The sequence below is a fragment of the Phymastichus coffea genome, unplaced genomic scaffold (assembly GCF_024137745.1).
Source record: "Phymastichus coffea isolate CEN01 unplaced genomic scaffold, Cenicafe_Pcof_1.1 PCOF00110, whole genome shotgun sequence".
NCBI classification, from domain to species: domain Eukaryota; kingdom Metazoa; phylum Arthropoda; class Insecta; order Hymenoptera; family Eulophidae; genus Phymastichus; species Phymastichus coffea.
The window spans coordinates 616,760-634,701 of NW_026706921.1; the positions used below are offsets into that span (position 1 = coordinate 616,760).

The window sequence follows — 17,942 nt, forward strand, 5'->3', positions numbered from 1 at the left end:
GGATGACGACTGGCCTACCTTGAGAACGGCTCTTCTTAACCGACTTCAGTCGCGCCGACGACGACGATGATTTTTCGCGTTCAATGTCGACAAATGCGGACGACCTGAGACTTATACAAAACAAGTATTCGGAGGTTAGTTTCGATGTTCATTTATGACATCTCTCATTTAAAATAAGTTTTGCTACGGATCACGTACACACTTTCTCGTTCTCTCGTAATACGTGTATGTATATCGGAAACTTTAGTTTTTATTTTTTAACGTTGCAAGAGAACTACCTACTTATAAGTAGGTACAGCTGCACGGTACAGCACCCGTTCGCCGACTGTACGATGCTCGTTGCAGCGCCGTCGCGGTGGTAACTGTGATTTTTCTCCGCTGGATAACAAGTAAATATTTTTTAATAACATAGTTTTTTTTTATTAGAATACTGGAATTGAAATAGTATTCACATATTTAAAAAAATGTTTATTGAAGTTGAGGATATGAATAAATAGAATTTCTTATCAATTTTAGTAAATTAACAAAAATAGGTAGACTGTTCATTGTTTGTTATCGCTATTGGCGTAGCGCTACTCCGTCGTAACAAACAACGCTCTTTCTTTATGACACGTACGCGAGATGCAAATATAGTATTTGCGTGCGATTACATAGAAATATAGATAATACATATAATTTACAAAATAATCTCATATTTATATGTATCACAAACATTTGCACTAGTTATCCATTAAAATATCTAACAAAAAAGTCTTTCAACATATTAAATCACTTCAACTTATCGAGTAAATACAAAAAAATTGTTAAAATTATCTACACTCTATTAAATACTTTAACATGTAAGAATAGTTTTTGAATTTGTTAAAGGTTCATTGTTACAAACATAGTATTTCTAAAAGTCTCAGATCATCATAAATCTCGTTCTGTAAAGTTCAAAATTTGAATTCTTTTCGACGATTGAGCATCGATAGCATAAAATGAGTTTTTTTTGGCAAATTGCGGAGGCATAATTTGCAATTTGCTAAAATAGGCCCTTGACTTAACCTCGATTGATGACATCGATACTCAATCATCAAAAGTGATTCGGATTTTGAACTTCGCGGGTTGTGAATTAATGTCCGGGCAGAAACATACATATACACGCGAATACAGACATCCGTGTTATCACGCACATAGTACAGCGTAAAATATACTTATTGAATATTCGAGAAATCGAAATTTGGAGTACATCATAGCTTCAAACCATTCATCGAAATTATTCTGTTCAAGGTTATTTTATGTGCTTCGTATTCCGAACAAGTACTTCTACAAAAAATAAAGTCGTGCCATCATTACAAATGCAACTAGGCATATAAGCTGCATATATACGTACTGGAGTTATCATTTTATACTAACGATGACTAGTACCTGATTCCACGATATCAGCTTACGTTGTATTTTTAACGCGGAGCCGCGGTATCGAATTTTTTCAAGAAACATCTAGCATCAGCTCCCGCATGCTCATTATTTTGAAGAATATTTGGTTAATTTCCATATTGCTCTATTTCAGCAGGGCATGGTTTGAAAATAATGAACACTGACGTGTCATATTGACGTAATTAACGATAGGAATGGCAGTCTGCTAGAATGTCCACGTATGTGTTCACGTTTGGGGATTTAACGAGTTGCCGACTATGTGGAAGATAACTAAACGTTAAAAAGTACGCAGGGAAAAGAGAAAATGAAGGTAGCTTGTGCTATTGCCGCTATTTTGCTCCTTGCATGGACAGTGCAAGCTGAAAAAGAGACAACAGATACAATAACAAAAATTGAGGAGAAGCAAGATGATACATCAGAGGTCACTTCCCAGGCTAAATCCAAGGAGGATTCGGAAGAAGAGATTGTGACCGAAGATTGGGAAACTATTATTGAGCATTTAAGAGAAATCACTGCTCTTCGTGATACAATAAGATCATTGCTGCCTCCTGCGGATACTTACATTGCTGGTAAAACTGGTAAACAGCAAATAAGTAAGAGTGATGACAGTGATGAAGGAATCAGTAAAGAAACATTGACTTCATGGACAAAAAATTCAGATTTACAATCAAAAGGTGTGGAGAGTTTGCACTCTTCTACTGAGCAAAACCTCTCTGAAGAGGAAGAAGAATTAGAAAATTGGAGTGAAGAGAAACCCATAGAGTCACTCCTTGAAAAAGAACCAGAACCATTAACTCCTGAAGAACAAGAAGGTAATAATTTATTTTTTAATTGTTTCAATGTATCAATAATGTGTTTATTCCATTTTGTAGCGGAAGATTTATTCAATCAAGCCAAAGGATTTTTAAACGGAACTCGAGTTCATAAATCAGCAGCTTACAAATTACTTGCTGCAGCTGCAACTTTAGGTCATAAGGAAGCTCGTTCTATGTGGGCATGGGCTCAGTTACTTGGCACACAAGTGAGTTCCTCTTCATCACGTTCTTCTAGTCAAGATATTCCAGCTGCTCTGCAGACTTTCAAAGAATTGGCTGATACTGGATTACCTTCTGCTCATACAGTATGTGATATATATTTAATCTCAAAACTTTCATTAGTACTATTAAATTACAGATAATTTGAAATGAAAATATAAATGTTGCTATAGGCTTTGGGATTTTTTTATGCAACTGGTCTTGGTGGAGTGAATGCCTCACAAGCAAAAGCTCTTTTGCATTATACATTTGGAGCTCTTGGAGGAGATTATCGCGCTCAAATGATCATGGGCTATCGTTATTGGAGTGGAATAACTGTGCAAGCTTCTTGCGAGAAAGCTCTAGATTTTTATAGAAAGGTTGCAAATAAAGTTGCTGATGAAGTATCTTTGAGTGGTGGTCCAGCAGTGCAACGTGTCAGACTTTTGGATGAATATGAAAATCCTAATTACAGTTCTGGTATATTTGATCAAGATCTGATAGAATATTATCAATTACTTGCCGAAAAAGGTGACATTCAAGCTCAAGTTGGATTAGGGCAATTGCATTATCAAGGTGGGAGAGGAGTGCCTATTGATCATCAAAGAGCTTTACATTATTTTCAAAATGCGGCTGATGCTGGAAATCCTGTTGCAATGGCTTTCTTAGGAAAAGTATGGATTTCCGAGTAAAGTTTAAAATCTCTTTGAACTAAAAAATAAATTATAATGCTTTTATTATTGTTTTTAGATATACTTGGAAGGTAGTGATATAGTCAAACAAGATAATGAAACTGCCTTCAAGTACTTCAAGAAAGCTGCTGATTTAGGAAATCCTGTAGGACAAAGTGGATTAGGATTGATGTACTTACATGGTAAAGGAGTTGATAAAGACCCTGCAAAGGCACTTCATTATTTTGGTCAAGCAGCAGAGCAAGGATGGGTTGATGGACAATTACAATTAGGAAATATGTATTTCAGTAAGTTTTAAAAAAACTTATTTATTTTTTACTTCCAGCGGTATGTCTAAGTTTATTAATGAAATTATAATATACTTTTAAGGTGGTACAGGTGTACGACGTGATTATAAATTGGCCAACAAATACTTCAACTTGGCCAGTCAGTCAGGTCACGTTTTAGCCTTTTACAATTTGGGTCAGATGCACGCCAGCGGCACTGGTATGATGCGCAGCTGTCCAGCGGCTGTTGAATTATTTAAAAACGTTGCCGAGCGAGGAAAATGGAGCGATCAACTGATGATTGCTCACTCGGATTATCGAGAAGGCAGGGTCGATGAGTCCTTTGTGTTATACTATTTGTTTGCTGAAATGGGCTACGAAGTCGCTCAAAGCAACGCAGCTTTTATTATTGACCGGACTGAGACAAGCGTATTCACTGAAGAAGAGGGACTTGTAAGAGCTCTTTCGCTATGGGCTCGCGCTGCTTCCCAAGGATACTCGGTCGCTCAGGTACTCGATCATCCATCAACTAGATGAGTTCATCACAATAACGCTGTTTCTGAAGTAAATTGATTATATTTTTACATTTTAGGTAAAACTCGGTGACGCCCATTACTATGGTCGAGGCACGAAGGTTGACTACGAGGTGGCGGCAAGTCACTATCGCTCGGCTTCAGAACAGCAGCACAATGCACAAGCGATGTTCAATCTAGGCTACATGCATGAACGCGGATTGGGTTTGACAAAAGATAAGCATCTGGCAAAACGTTGTTACGATTTGGCAGCTGAGACGAGTCCTGATGCACGAATTCCCGTAGCTTTGGCTCTCATCAAGCTGTTTCTACTGTTTAGTTTAGATTACGTACAAGAACTCAGTGTGTTTGAACAGTTCAGTAAGTGGGACGAGTCGTTGGTAGAGAACTGGGATCTCTATCTCATTGGTATCTTCACTGGTATGCTAGGTTTGGTCTTCTACTTCAGAAGGCCTCATCTGTTGCAGCAAGCTCAAAGAGCTCCGCCTGTGCAACCGGTTAATTGAGTAACGCGATGCGTTGTCTATAGACTATTGAACACTTTATGCACAAACTCGACAGAGCCATATGGGACCAAGCTCAAAGTCGAGTCGTTCGTTTTTCAAGTGAGCTAGGAATTGAATGTTGTTTTGAGTTCAAATTTTCAAATGATATATGTATAATTAGGACTGAATGTTTTGGCGCGCATATACAATACGGTTAGAAAATTTCTTTTTCTTCAACATTTACTCAACGAAAAAAATTTATATCAAAATTACTCATGTTATGGAAATAATGAGCTAATGATATTGTTTGGTGTTGTGTATGGATGAATCACTATTTCACAATAATGCTTAAATTTGTTTATTCAGCTCTACCTATATTTCTTAAATTTTTAATTTGTTCGTAATTATATCGATTAAATTTGTAAATAGACATACAGCATGTATAAATCATTTACTATATAGCATATCAGTACAGACTTCTAATAATGTACTATGATTGGATTTATGTGTAATAGAAGAACGATAAATTTAATTAATCGATGTAAATATTAACAGTGAAAAATATCTAGTGAATGAAAGATTTTTACTTTGTATTATTATATACGTTGTGTCAATGACAAATATTTTATTTTGGAGCAATAAGTAGCGTGAACATTGAACTTTTATCAGTTATTCATATTTATCAAAGAAAAGACAAATAGGAAAGAAAATGTTCATCTAAGTTATAATTTGACACTTTTGCAACATTCTTTTCGATTATTTAAACGAGTTGTAAAAGTGCTTATATAATAACTGTACAGAAGTAAGTATAAACAACATCAAACATTTTTGTAAACAATTGTTCTGCATTATTTGGATTCTGAACTGCCTTTCGAGAATAAATGCTCAGCTTGTCAAGTCCAATGAATTTGTACTGGGATAAGTATTTTCGGTAGGAGGAGGAACTTCCAATATAATTTTTATAAATCATAAGCTGTAATCGTACATTAGTCACCTTATTAGTTTACATGAATTTACGATAGTTTTTAAAATATTAAACTTCTCTCGGTTTTTACCGATATAATAATAAAAAATACTAAATAATCATACAAACGCCAATAATAGCTGTTAACTTGTTGCGAACTATTGCTGTGATGTAAAATAAATTTGAAGTGAAACGTTGATGTGGCTTGTATCTTCGTATAAAATTCACCCTAAGGTTATCCGTGCATTGCTCGTCCCCATGACGACGATAGGTATTGACTTCAACAGAATTTAAGAGAATAAACATCAATCACGATTCGGATTATCTTTTCAAGCACTTTCCTTAAAAAATTTACGTGTCCTTGCAATAAGCCATTCATTTTGAAACCAAAGAGAAGAAAAAATGAAGAAGAAAGGAAAGAAGGAGAAGAAGGCACGCAAGAGTAAAGCTTTAAATGAATTTGAGACCGTCAATTATGAACAGCAGATTCTCGAGAACAATCGACAGTTGGCAAGGTATATGCAATAATTCGTAAAGTAGAGCGTCATTGTTGCATTTGGATAGTCGTGCAGATATGCAAAAGCTGATCTTTGAAGACTGTGACAAACCGAAAAATTGCTTCACTGTCGTATAGAAAGTCGACTATTTCTCGTAATTTAATATTGAGCGATTATAGATGTTTGGCTATCTTGATTGTTCTTCGCGTTCTGCCTGTCTCAGACTGCGGTCCCGCAACGAGGAGCTAGAAGTCGAGGCGGAAAGCTTGAAGGAGAAACTCGCCCAGCTGGAGGAGAACAAAGCTGACTTGACGTCGCATTTGGAGCGAGTTTTGCAGAAAAAGGTCGAGGAAGCTCAGGAATTGCAAGAGAGGTTGACTGCACTGGAAAAGCTGCGCAAGGAGGAGCAGCAAGCCTTTGACAAGAGAGAGCAAACGCTGGAGCAGGAGTTCAAAACCATGGAGAAAAATCTCAGCGCGGAGATCAAGCTCGCGGGTATTTATTTGCTTAGTAGCGTACGCACAGTTTGTCCGATTGTCAACCGATCATCATTGCCAATTAGCGGGGAAGCTGAGCGTTCTGGAAGATTGGCGTTTGGCCCGCATCGATCTGATGAATAAGTTCGAGGACCAGGAGAAACGGATGGCCGAGCAGGAAGCACGTCATAAAGAGACGCTGTACGAGACGGAAAAGAAGCTGATCATCGGCAAAGCGCAGTGAGTATTGCACGGCGAGCAGCTTCGCGTGGCGAGTACGGCATGAATTGGCCCTGGCTCCGCGCAGAATGCAAAGGGAGCTGGAGAAAAGGCTGACCGAGCTGTCGGAGCGTTTCCGCGAGGCGACGAGCCTGCGCCTGGCGGACGCCACGCAGCGCGCCGTCCGCGAGAATGCCGCGCTGCATCGGGAACTCAACAGCCTGTTGAGGCACTGTCGCCAGCTGGACTCGCAGGTCGAAGACTACAAGGAACGCGAGCGCACTCTACGCCTGCAGGCGTCTCTCAGCGAGACCGAGGCGCAACTGGCCCTCGAGAAGGTTCGTCCAGCCGCTGCGAGCGACTTGCCAAACACGCTCACTTGCGTCGTTGCGTCCGTGCGCAGGTGCTGAAGCAAAGCCAAGCGATCGAGCACTTGGCCTCGGAGCACGATCGCATGAGTCGAGCGATCGGCCGGGCGCTTCGCGCCGAGGGGGTGGCGGCGCGCGGCCGGCGCGCCCTCGAGGAAGCGCAGCGCGGCCGCGCCGAGGCGCGCGACAAAACTCGCGTCCTCGAGCAGAACGTGCAGGTGACTCGCGACACTAGGATCGCTAGCGGCAGAGAGGCCCGGGATCAATGCCGCCAACTCGGCAGACTCGCTGGCATTCTTGCCGAGGTCGAACGAGTCGTCGTCGAAGCTCTTCAGGTGAAACAGTCTATGGCATGAGCCTTCGAACCCTTGAACCAATTGGCCCTTGTCATTTCGGTTTGCGCAAAAGGTCAAATCGGAAATTCTCAAGGACGCCGAAGAAGAAGAGGACGCTGGTTCGTCTTCCATCCTCGATATCAAAGAAAAATTGCTCCATTCGCTGCTTGACATACTGGCGTCATATCAAGTTTCGACAATTGAAGAAACGACGGAAGTAAGTTTTTCATCTTTTAAAAGCGCATTTGTAGCATTTTTGTTTTCATTATTATGGAATCTATTTCCAGTACGAATCGGAGCCCGTGGAAAACTTGTACGAATTCGGGAATTTAGGATTGATACCAACGTATTCGCAGGAAAATGTATCAAACACCGATCAAAGCGATGTCTTGAGTGAAGATCCCAAAGATGAAAAAGCCGCCTCGTTACAAGATTCTCTAACGATTCCGGACTGTTCGTGTGATTAAATACGATGAATTGTAATAAGCCATTTGTACTCTTTTGCGAGGATTTTTTGATTTTCAAATAATTGTATGCAGTAGAAAGTTAGTGAATATAGTTGTGTATTGCGCTGATTCATACAATGGACTGAATTTTCAAAAAGAAAGAAGAATAAAATGATTTTACGAAAACGTAACGATGGAATAGTTTTAAACGTTTTCATATGTTTCGTGTTGATTAAGACCGAATACATATGATTAAAAACAAAACAAAAATTATCAATTACGCTTTGATACCAATACGAAAAATAACCTTTACCGTTTTCTTTAAATTTTCAAAGATAAAGTACAGCATACAAAGTCAAAAAATGGTCGACTTAGAAGGAGCAGACAAGGGAAATATTTCCCTTCCAGCTACACTACAATCTCCAGATATGAATAACTTGACAGATAAAGAGTACAACGAGCAACCCACGATCATAAACATACAAAGGGCTATGTATGAAACGCTTATAAGTGATCTTGAACAGAAAATTCAACGGTAACTATCTTTCATCCAAAGTCTCATTGTAGAATATAATACTTTACATCAACGCCCCTGTATTCAATTTAGTACATCGCGACGCAAATCTGTTTATAAAATTTTAATATCACGACTTGTGATTATAGATTACAAACGAGGAATGAAAAATTAGAGGATTTTTCAGAGTATGTGAAAAATTACTCCAATAACAAAACTATTGAGTCTGAAGCTGTTATCGTTGAATTGAATACTAATATTGCTTTACAAACTAAGACAGTGGACAAGTTAAAGCAAAAATATAAGGACATCGAAAAAAAAAGGCAGAATCGCGCCGCAGAACATGAAAATAGAGTAAAAGAAATAAGCGATAAATTTGACGAAACTAGAAGACAGCTTTCTTCTGAAATTAAATTATTAAGTTAATAATAATTTTAAGATTTCACAATCGGCTGGGATATTTTTTGATATATGATTATAATTCGTTTTTACTCATTGTATTATTTGCGATTGCAATCAATATTAGCTAATAAAATTTATGCAAATTATAGACGCTAAAATAAACGCACTGGAAGATTACAAAGCATCCGAAGAATCTTTGACGTCAAAATTTAACGATAATAATGAATATATCGCACGAAAAGAAGAAGAACTGGAGCAAGCGCTGAAGGATTTTCAATTGAAAGCCAAAATACACAGGCAAAAGTAATTTGATTTATTTCTATGTACTTTCACATATTTTGACCTTTATATTGCGATTTTCGTTTTTAATTAATTAGCTTAAAAAAAGTAACCTACAAGAGCGTACTAGATACATCAAAAGACTTTCAATCTGATTTGATAAGTACTATAATTCCGCTAACCGTACAAAGAATGTTGCGAGAGAATGTTATTCTTGAAAACGAATTGGTTCAGTGTTGGGGCGACCACGCTAATATCACCGAGCACAAAAATTATTACAAGTAAGTTATAGAACGATGACACATATAGTGAGCTAAAAATTGATAACGGTCAACTGTAGTAACAAAGATATATTGCATATTCAGAAATACTTTTAAGGATTTTCACAAGAGAATCAAAGAATCTAAAATACATATGAGGCAAAGATTGATTACCTCAAAAATACAAAGTATACTGCTGAAAAAGTTGGTAGCTATCCATTCAGCGGTAAAAAATAAACTGTCGAAATCATTTGACGCGCCAGCCAATTTCGAAGAAGAATATCACCAGCTTTTAGAGAGCACCAATAAAAGGGAGTTCACAGACGACGACTATGTCCGTCGGAAGTTGGAAGTGATACTCCACCAAGAAAGAATCAAACTAGCGATGACAAATAGATTTAAATTGAAAACATCATTTGCCCTTAATACCTGTTGTGAAGTTTTGGGTATCATCAAATGTGCCGTTAACACCGCTCTTTCGGTGAAATACATTTTGAATTTATTTTTAATTTACATATCGGTTATTGAATAACATAATTGCATTTAATTAGGGCGAAGGAGAAATTATAGATATCGAAAGTTTTGCATCATATTTGCTGAGCGTGATTGATAAATATAATTCACGTAAATGGATGGCCCCTTCTGAATCGTAATTATATTAGAATAATGCTTGATTTTGAAAAATTGTCTGCGTATTAAACCAATTATTCATATTTTACTACGCAGATTAGAAACAGTGGATTTATCATCAAACGTTTATTCAAGAGGTGATTTAGGGTTTGAACCGAAACACGTTGAACTTGAGGATAAATTGATTGAAGAAATAGATAACATTTCTTCTCGATCGGTAATGAGTACTTTGGAAATTCTGGAAGAGCTTCAAAAATTGCAAATAACAATACCGGAGGTAATGATAATTATTTTGTATTTTTCAAAAAATATAATTCACGATTGTTTTTTGTAATTTATTACAATTACTTACAGGAAAAAGACTTCAACGAAACTAAATCTCGTGAGTCAACTATTACATATATATCAACAAGTACTATGACAGATGAAAATTCAAGTTCAGCTGACTTAGTTGATGACAAGCGTAAAGAAGAAAAACTTAGATTATTCTATGAGGAAATATTTGAAGATGAAAGCCACTTGGAATATAAAACGGAAGATGAATATGATTATTATTCAAATTATGACCAAGAATAATATACAACAGAAAATATTTTTTATATCGTTATAAATATACTTTTATTACCTATACAATCAAAACAACGTTGTTTTTATAACATAAACGTATATGTACAAGTATTCTTATAATTATAGTTATTTTAAGACTTTTTTCATATCAATCTTGTGATCAGGTTTGATGTATCTCTTCACCTTGGCCTTGAGTTTTTTCCTGTAATTAAAAAATGTATTATGTTGGATTTGTATAAAAGATATATGGTATGCATAATTAAATAAGTAAATTGATACTAACATTTCAATAATGCCTGGTGCAACAATGTTTCTCTGTTGGAAAGATTTGTATCTGTCTTTTAATAAATTTCCTGCGGGTTGAGCATTTCTTAAGTTTCCTGATAACTCGCTTCTCAACAAAAATTCCTGTTCCAGAGGTTCAAACTTATGTCTACTTAAAACTTTGGGTTCTAATGCTTTCTTTGCTTTGAACTTCAATCGTTTTTCTTTCAACATTGCTTCTTTCTTCTGCTTTATAGACATTTGTACTCGTATTTGATTTAGATGGTAAATGTCAGCTACTTTTCTTTTTTCAAGTTTTTGTTTCTTAATCTGATGCTCAAGCATTCTTTGCTCTTTTCGCTTACGCCGCTGTTGTAAAGTTTTTTTATCTCTTTTTACTGGTGGATTGATAGATTTTATATTTGGGTCACTATCTTCTTCATCTGAGATTGTTTTTTCATCCTGAAGAGGTAGTCCTTCTGACATTTCTTTTAAATTATCCTCATCTCTCTGTTTAGATGTTACCTAGAAAATAGTTATAAACATTAATATATTTCTTATGCATGATAAATTTTTCTTTAAATAATTATGGTGAAAAATATTAATTACCTTCCTGAACATTTTATTTGTTACTCGTTCCAAATGTTTTTCTTCCTTTATAATTTTTAGTTCCTCAGCTGCAACTTGAGCCAGCAAGTTTTGATGATCAGCAGGTAATGGATTGTATGAAGTACCAGGATGAGGTACAGTTAATGCTGGCAAAACTGAAGGTTTCTTTTGTACAGATTTAGGTATTCTCTTTCGTTTTTTTCCTGTATTTGTTAATGTGTGTCTGACTGTATCATTTGTCAACCATTCACTTTTCAATTCTGGTTCAATCACTTGTTCTTCTTTCCAAACATCAACTTTAAATTCTCCTCTTTTAGGTTTCATTGCTCTGTTTTTCTTGGCTATAATTCTATTTTGAATAGTTTCTTTTTCTTTTAACTTTAGTATACCTTTTGATTTTCTTTCTTCCTCTTTACGTTTTAAAATTGAACTCTTTCTTTCTTCTGGAGTTCTGACACGATTTCTTTTGGTAATTGGATCTGGTACAGCTGTGATTGGCTTTAAAATGGCAAAACATTTTGGTTCTGTGTTTTTTAACAATTCCCTGCGCTCTTTCTTAGATAGAATATTAGTTTCATTATGAGCATCATTCCTGGTTCTGTCAACAGCAAACAGTTCTTCATCTTTTCTTTCCGAAAATGGTGTACCTAATCTTTCATTTAGTCTTACATTATCTAAATAAGCATCAACATCTTTCATATCAACATGTTTTCTCCATGATTTTTTAGTCTTTTTTGATACTTTGCGTTTTTTAATCACATTATCAGTCATTTTTTACAACTTACAGTATCTATTAATGTAAAAAATATTATTTGATAAATCAGAAAATAAAGATAAGTCTATGAAACAAATATTTGTTAAAAATGTGTGCAATGTTTTTACCTCGATTACTTTGAAAATGTTCATAAAAACATCGATTTGTAGGTTATACAAAAGTCGAGCACATGTTAAATTATGTGCTACATATATATATATATACTACACTCCGAACACGTTGTTTTCAATATAGTGATTTTTTACGTTTCATGAAAGTCACTAAACTTAAAGTAAGAAGGAAATATTATGAAAGCAATATGTTTTATTAGAACAAAAAGTCAAGTCAACACGACAATTCCAACGCTTGTCTTAACTTCGCGCGTGCATTATCATAAAAAATATTTATTATTATTCCTTAATGTACTTATCAGCTGATTGTAACGTAGGGATTTTTACAAGCGAATGTAATTTGCAACGTTGCCGTGTCTCTAAATTCGCTACTAGCAGACGAACGGTCATCATTTTGTAATAATTAATAAAATTTTAATGTATAATCACTTGTTAAATCACTAATTATATGTACTTATTTAAATTTCAATTGAATGTATCGCTGATTTAGAGTTATATGGTTGATTATGTTCGAAATAATCGTACATCTCGAAATACGCGCCATCATGCGCAAACCTTTCTCCTATGTGCGCACGTGTGCGCTTGACATTTTGACAACGTTGTAAACTCATCATAAGCCACTCGTACTGTTTTGGACATTTTGGTTAATACGTTCTTTCACAATTTTCTAAAAATTCATTGGAATTTTTCAAAAATGAGTGACGATGATCGAGACATCGATATCGAGAGCGATGTAGGTCCATTTTTCAAAACTTAAAATGCAATATTTATCTTGAAAAAGGTCTGTAAAGTATTAAAATTAGCATTTGTTTATCTCGTTCTTTAGGAAGGCGACGATTCGGATTCAAGGCAAAGACACTCTAATAATCAACAGTACTTCTCTCAGGTATTTTTGCGTTCATTTTCACCCAATAAGAGATTATTTGAGTTAATATGTTATCTAACTAATATTATTCTAAGGCTGAAAAAAGGGCCCATCATAATGCCCTTGAAAGGAAGCGTAGAGATCACATTAAAGATAGTTTTTCAAGTTTACGAGATTCTGTACCATCGTTACAAGGTGAAAAAGTTGCCAGCAGAGCTCAAATCCTTAAAAAAGCAGCAGAGTATATTCAATTTATGCGACGTAAGAATACCTCTCATCAACAAGATATTGATGATTTAAAACGACAGAATAACCTTCTGGAATCTCAAAGTAAGTGGTATTTCTAATCAATGTTTTCATTTGTATATTTTTATATAATTCTGTAGATTTTTAATCGGATTGAGTGTAGATAGCTAAATGTATTATTTTCTTAATAATCTAACAATCTTTTACCAGTATTATAAAGTCTATTTATTTATATATACGTTTTTCATTTAGTGTTTGCTTAATAAATATTTTTAATCTTTCTAGTACGCACTTTAGAAAGAGCCAAACACACAGGAAACTTTACAGCTGAAACTTGCGATGTTTCCAAATCTGACTCAATTGGAATAGAAAATTTCAATGAATGCGATATGGATGCATCTGACAGTGAAACTAGAGCTGTGCGCAATGCAAAAAAGTTGAAGGTAGCAGGATTGCATCATTGATTCGAAAAGCAATTTTTTTCAAATCTAATCTGGTCTATTGGATTCAAACAGATATTTTGATAATTTGATCAACTTGTTATAAGTAATATTAATATGGATATATCATTCAAATATGTATAAGGTAGGCAATTATTTAGATGAAAAAAAATGTTAGATTCAATAATTGATGTAAAACGACAAGTGAATTAGTCTAATTTGTTTTTTTAAACAGTTAAGTGTTAAATATTAATTTTGTATGATTTCTTAACAACTTACAAAGAATGGTTCTAGGAGTAGGCCTGAGACGTGCAATCGTCAATAATCGGTTTTTCTCCAAGAGAGAGAGATATATATATATATATTTAGTACCTGTCTATTCTTACGTCAAAAAAAAGTATATGCTGTAATGACTTTTTGTTTATAAAAAAGATTTTTGTAATCAATTTTCTTTTAGAAAAATGTTTTTTGAAGTTTAAAGTACAAGAAACATTGTCATTATAAAAAAAGATATTTTACAAACTTTGAAATTGTATTTATTATAAAATACAACTTCCACTAAAACATTTTTCTACATTCTACATAGACACAATAGCATTCATAAATTTTTGAGCATATTAAAATTTTTTTAAAGTTTCTTGTTAAATGTTACTATCTCCATGTAAATTTCAGTAACTCTTTCCATTGTTTACTAGGTAACCAATGAGTTTATTCATTTGGAAGCTGAAAAATAATGAGTACATAAAGTATGTAGATAATAAATTTAACATTTGTTCTCAAAGTTTGTTTTTTTTTGCAAGTTGTTTGAAATGGAAATTTATTATTCTTATATATGTCTGTGTATATCTTTGTGTATATAAACAAAGATAATAAACATATGAAACCATTTTATGTAAAATTACGCGACAATTAATCTAGTAAAATACAGATTTTTTAATGAAAAATCGAATTTAAACATAAAAACTAAAAAAGAATAAAGCACTTATAAATGTCAAATTTCTGATGAATTCTTCTTCCATTTTGCCTGATACAATACTTATTTTCATTTTAATAAACGTACAAATAATCATGCTGGAATTAAATTATAAAATGAGTTTATTCTTTAAGTTTGTTTGCGCGTTATAAGAACTAAAATTATAAAAGCACATATTGGGATGTTTACGCACATAATAGACTTTCATACAGCTACAAATAATTAACAATAATTGCGTGATTAAAAAAATATTTGAAATCAATGTGGCATCCGATAGTAAGCAAACAGAAATATACGTGACACCTAACATATTTCTCTTACGGAGGCACTTTCTCGGCATTTGCAAGCATTACAAATTTTTCATTCCATTTAAGCTTGAAAAGTGTTTCATCGATATTTTATCAAAGCTGCACGATCACAGGACAGAAATTTCTAAAAACTAAATCCTGATAAAATAATGAGTAATTGAAATTCATAATGTCTATCCTGTCTCATTTATCTTTCCGTACAGTACATTGCTATCTCAAAATGTGAACTCTTACTCAAAATATAAATTCAATCACAATATCTAAAACGATAATCATATAAACTGTATCCGTGACTCAAGTTTGCCATATCTATAGTTCTATATCTATCGTATCTTCCCTCGCTCGTTCTTAATAGTTTATTAAAGTTATGGTATAATTACTTTTACATGGGTCTTTTATACTTTTCTGTTTACACAATTTTAGAACAACAAAAACTTGAACATTTTCATTGAGTAAAAAATTAATCTGAAGTATAGGTTCTTCGACAATTGGCCTTAATTGTGCCACATTCCATAAATTAGCGCTACTTCTAATACGCGCTGTTAAACAATGATCGCATTCTGTACACTGTGTAGGCTTCAAATTTTCCAAAAGATAATAAAACGGTAAAATGGTTCAGCTGTTTAGGAAACGTACAGACTGCATGGAAACGTTTGAAAATGGCGAAAAGACGTATATACCACTGCAACCTCAACGTTAACACGTTTCTGATAACTATTATCAGATAATATGCGCACAAAGTATGTCGCATACCAAGTGTTAATGCTTTCATTCTTCTTAGTACTATAAGTTAGACTTGTAATATCACTATCTTGTGATTTTCACGAATATTTATTGTGCGATAGTGAATCGTCAAACCTGAAATAATGCTGACGCTATTTTTGATCAGTGCGTAATTCAAGTAAATGTCTCCACAAGTTCGGCGATCAACGTTCTCGCCGTTAATCATATTCGTTGGGATAACGTAAAATCTTTATTTTACGACTGCTTCTTCGTGTTTACATCTTGTTTAAATCCGTCATTATTCGACAATAATTAAGTGATTTGGCACATATTTATCTTGGCACGAGTGCAAGTAAAAATTAAAAGGAAATGCAACAGCTTACTGCGAGAACTACTCGACGTATGATTTATTTACGACAAACTAAAATATTATATGCAGTCAAGTGTCGAGTTATTCTTAATTTTTTTACTTTGGACAATTTTTTATTATATTTTTGATAATTTTGATTGGTTCTTTCAATTTTAAGAACATCACAATGCTAATAAAGTTTAAAAAAATCTTGAGGTCTTCAGGAAGGACGTCACAATATGTAATTCTTATTGGGTTGGGTCTCGTTAATTAACGTCGCGTCATTGTTCAAGTAAAAGAGGTGTGTAAGGTAAATTGTTAATGACGCATTATACATATATCAATAACTGATGTATTTATTATGAAAGAGTGAATTATTAAATAATTCTACTTGAAACAAATAATTTCGTATATGATTCGGCATTGGCATGTTAGCTCATCGACGCTTCACCGGTATACTAACTGATTCTTTAGTCCGACGTCACAAGTATTGTGCGGTCTTATTGCTTGACCGGATGTTTGGCTACAACCCATACTCGTCGCCACCTGTTTACAGCAGTCATAGATCATCGCTTAGGGATTTATTACCAGCTTTCGTTTAATCGTTAGTCGCATAACGTAATATTAATTCTAAACACTGCTATGATTCACTTCTTTCAAAATAGTGCTTTCGCACGTCCTCAGGTGTATTGTACAAACAATAATACGAAGTGGATTGCACGTATAGCGTGTGTATAGACACTTAACTTGTGTGGGGGAAAATCGCACAATGAACGTTTGCTCGTAAAACTAGCTGATTATCTTTGTGTGAAATGCACTGATATGCCTATGAAAATTTCAAAGGAAAAGAAAAACTAGCTGTAGTACGTCACGGAATTTCGGTTATTGCAACAATTCTATTTCAACATGTTTTTTACAAAAACTTTTTTTAACCATTTCTGTTTGTTTAAAAAGAAAACTGGCGACTTTCCACATATTTAAACGGTACCTCACATGTTTGCAAAGCGCATTGGATTAATGAAACTTTCATTTATGGTTTCAAGATAAGATTACAACACGTGTAGTATGTACGTTTAAAGCACATGAGAGCATTTCAAATTACAGTTTTTTTCTGCCCAAACATTATAAACACACATTACTGACACGCAGCACTTATTTATATAAGAAATAATCAATAGGTTCCTGATATACATTTGAATTTGGTATAAAATTACAACAAAGCCGTAATCTAAACGACTATTCAACTAAATTATTTTTGCAAAGAAATGACGATTGCGCAATAACTCTAATGCATGCGACTTTTATGAACAGTGAGTTGGGCATGAAAAAGAAGAAAGAAAAAAAACTGTGATATATTATATAGTTGCCTTTTCAGCTGATGGCGAAATTTTGGAGTAGCGCTTTCGCACTCGCAAGTAATTCGACGTTAATAGTGACCGCAGTAGAGATTAGTTGAGAGATTGCTAACCGCAATGCTTTAGAGCGTGCCAGGTCTGGGCGACTGGTTCGAGCGCCCCGTATCGGCCAAGCGTCGAACTGGACGCACGTTCCCCTCTCAGCTATGGAAGGGGTATACAAACGTGCGTCTTTCGAGTGAGGGGAACGTGCGTCTGGTTACAGCTGACTAAAAAGGGCGGAGCAACGGTGTGCGCTTACTCGCTCGCTCGGAAGCATTTTAGACTTTCGAGCCCCGCTCGAGTTTACGCTTAGCTTTATAGTAAAATTATCGATAATTATGTTGATTTCAGATCAATGCCGGAATAATGAAGCAATTTACTATTGGCTAAGCACAAGTATTTAATCTTAAAACCCTATGATCCTTTATGAACATATGTAACTTTCATGATTAAAATACTTAATGTGCCAATAGCCGATATAGCTAAAGCGCACGCTTTATGCTTTCGTTTTCCCTACCGCG

At 34.9% G+C, this 17,942-nt stretch overlaps 5 protein-coding genes across 8 annotated transcripts; 4 read left to right on the forward strand and 1 right to left on the reverse strand.

The window, feature by feature from the left end:
• Positions 1-33: 33 nt before the first annotated feature.
• Positions 34-5,566, forward strand: LOC131670448 (protein sel-1 homolog 1-like). 3 transcript variants are annotated; one of them, XM_058946053.1, is made up of 7 exons: positions 34-134; positions 1,550-2,228; positions 2,289-2,536; positions 2,624-3,103; positions 3,180-3,408; positions 3,491-3,897; positions 3,980-5,566. In XM_058946053.1, the coding sequence occupies exons 2-7, from the start codon at positions 1,721-1,723 to the stop codon at positions 4,424-4,426; spliced, it is 2,319 nt and encodes a 772-aa protein (XP_058802036.1). In that variant the 5' UTR covers positions 34-134; positions 1,550-1,720; the 3' UTR covers positions 4,427-5,566. The 3 variants fall into 3 exon arrangements, with proteins under 3 accessions (XP_058802036.1, XP_058802035.1, XP_058802037.1); XM_058946052.1 differs by lacking the exon at positions 34-134 and adding an exon at positions 283-389; XM_058946054.1 differs by lacking the exon at positions 34-134 and adding an exon at positions 1,082-1,455.
• Positions 5,567-5,702: 136 nt separating this feature from the next.
• On the forward strand, positions 5,703-7,731 carry LOC131670419 (golgin subfamily A member 4-like). The gene is made up of 7 exons (XM_058946012.1): positions 5,703-5,884; positions 6,090-6,361; positions 6,429-6,582; positions 6,650-6,899; positions 6,965-7,264; positions 7,338-7,481; positions 7,552-7,731. The coding sequence occupies exons 1-7, from the start codon at positions 5,772-5,774 to the stop codon at positions 7,729-7,731; spliced, it is 1,413 nt and encodes a 470-aa protein (XP_058801995.1). The 5' UTR covers positions 5,703-5,771.
• Positions 7,732-8,072: 341 nt separating this feature from the next.
• On the forward strand, positions 8,073-10,371 carry LOC131670420 (uncharacterized). The gene is made up of 8 exons (XM_058946013.1): positions 8,073-8,245; positions 8,374-8,645; positions 8,776-8,929; positions 9,004-9,186; positions 9,271-9,674; positions 9,727-9,814; positions 9,892-10,072; positions 10,150-10,371. The coding sequence occupies exons 1-8, from the start codon at positions 8,073-8,075 to the stop codon at positions 10,369-10,371; spliced, it is 1,677 nt and encodes a 558-aa protein (XP_058801996.1).
• A 21-nt stretch (positions 10,372-10,392) lies between these two features.
• On the reverse strand, positions 10,393-12,189 carry LOC131670449 (ribosome biogenesis protein NOP53). Of its 2 annotated transcripts, none has more exons than XM_058946055.1 (4): positions 12,118-12,189; positions 11,236-12,025; positions 10,646-11,151; positions 10,393-10,564 (listed from the first exon to the last, which is right to left on the reverse strand). In XM_058946055.1, exons 2-4 carry the CDS (start codon positions 12,004-12,006, stop codon positions 10,489-10,491), a joined length of 1,353 nt encoding a protein of 450 aa, XP_058802038.1. In that variant the 5' UTR covers positions 12,007-12,025; positions 12,118-12,189; the 3' UTR covers positions 10,393-10,488. The 2 variants fall into 2 exon arrangements, with proteins under 2 accessions (XP_058802038.1, XP_058802040.1); XM_058946057.1 differs by having other exon boundaries at positions 10,430-10,564; positions 11,236-11,733; positions 12,118-12,156.
• Positions 12,190-12,669: 480 nt separating this feature from the next.
• Positions 12,670-17,486, forward strand: LOC131670453 (protein max). The gene is made up of 4 exons (XM_058946061.1): positions 12,670-12,853; positions 12,947-13,006; positions 13,081-13,315; positions 13,517-17,486. The coding sequence occupies exons 1-4, from the start codon at positions 12,815-12,817 to the stop codon at positions 13,693-13,695; spliced, it is 513 nt and encodes a 170-aa protein (XP_058802044.1). The 5' UTR covers positions 12,670-12,814; the 3' UTR covers positions 13,696-17,486.
• Positions 17,487-17,942: the final 456 nt, after the last annotated feature.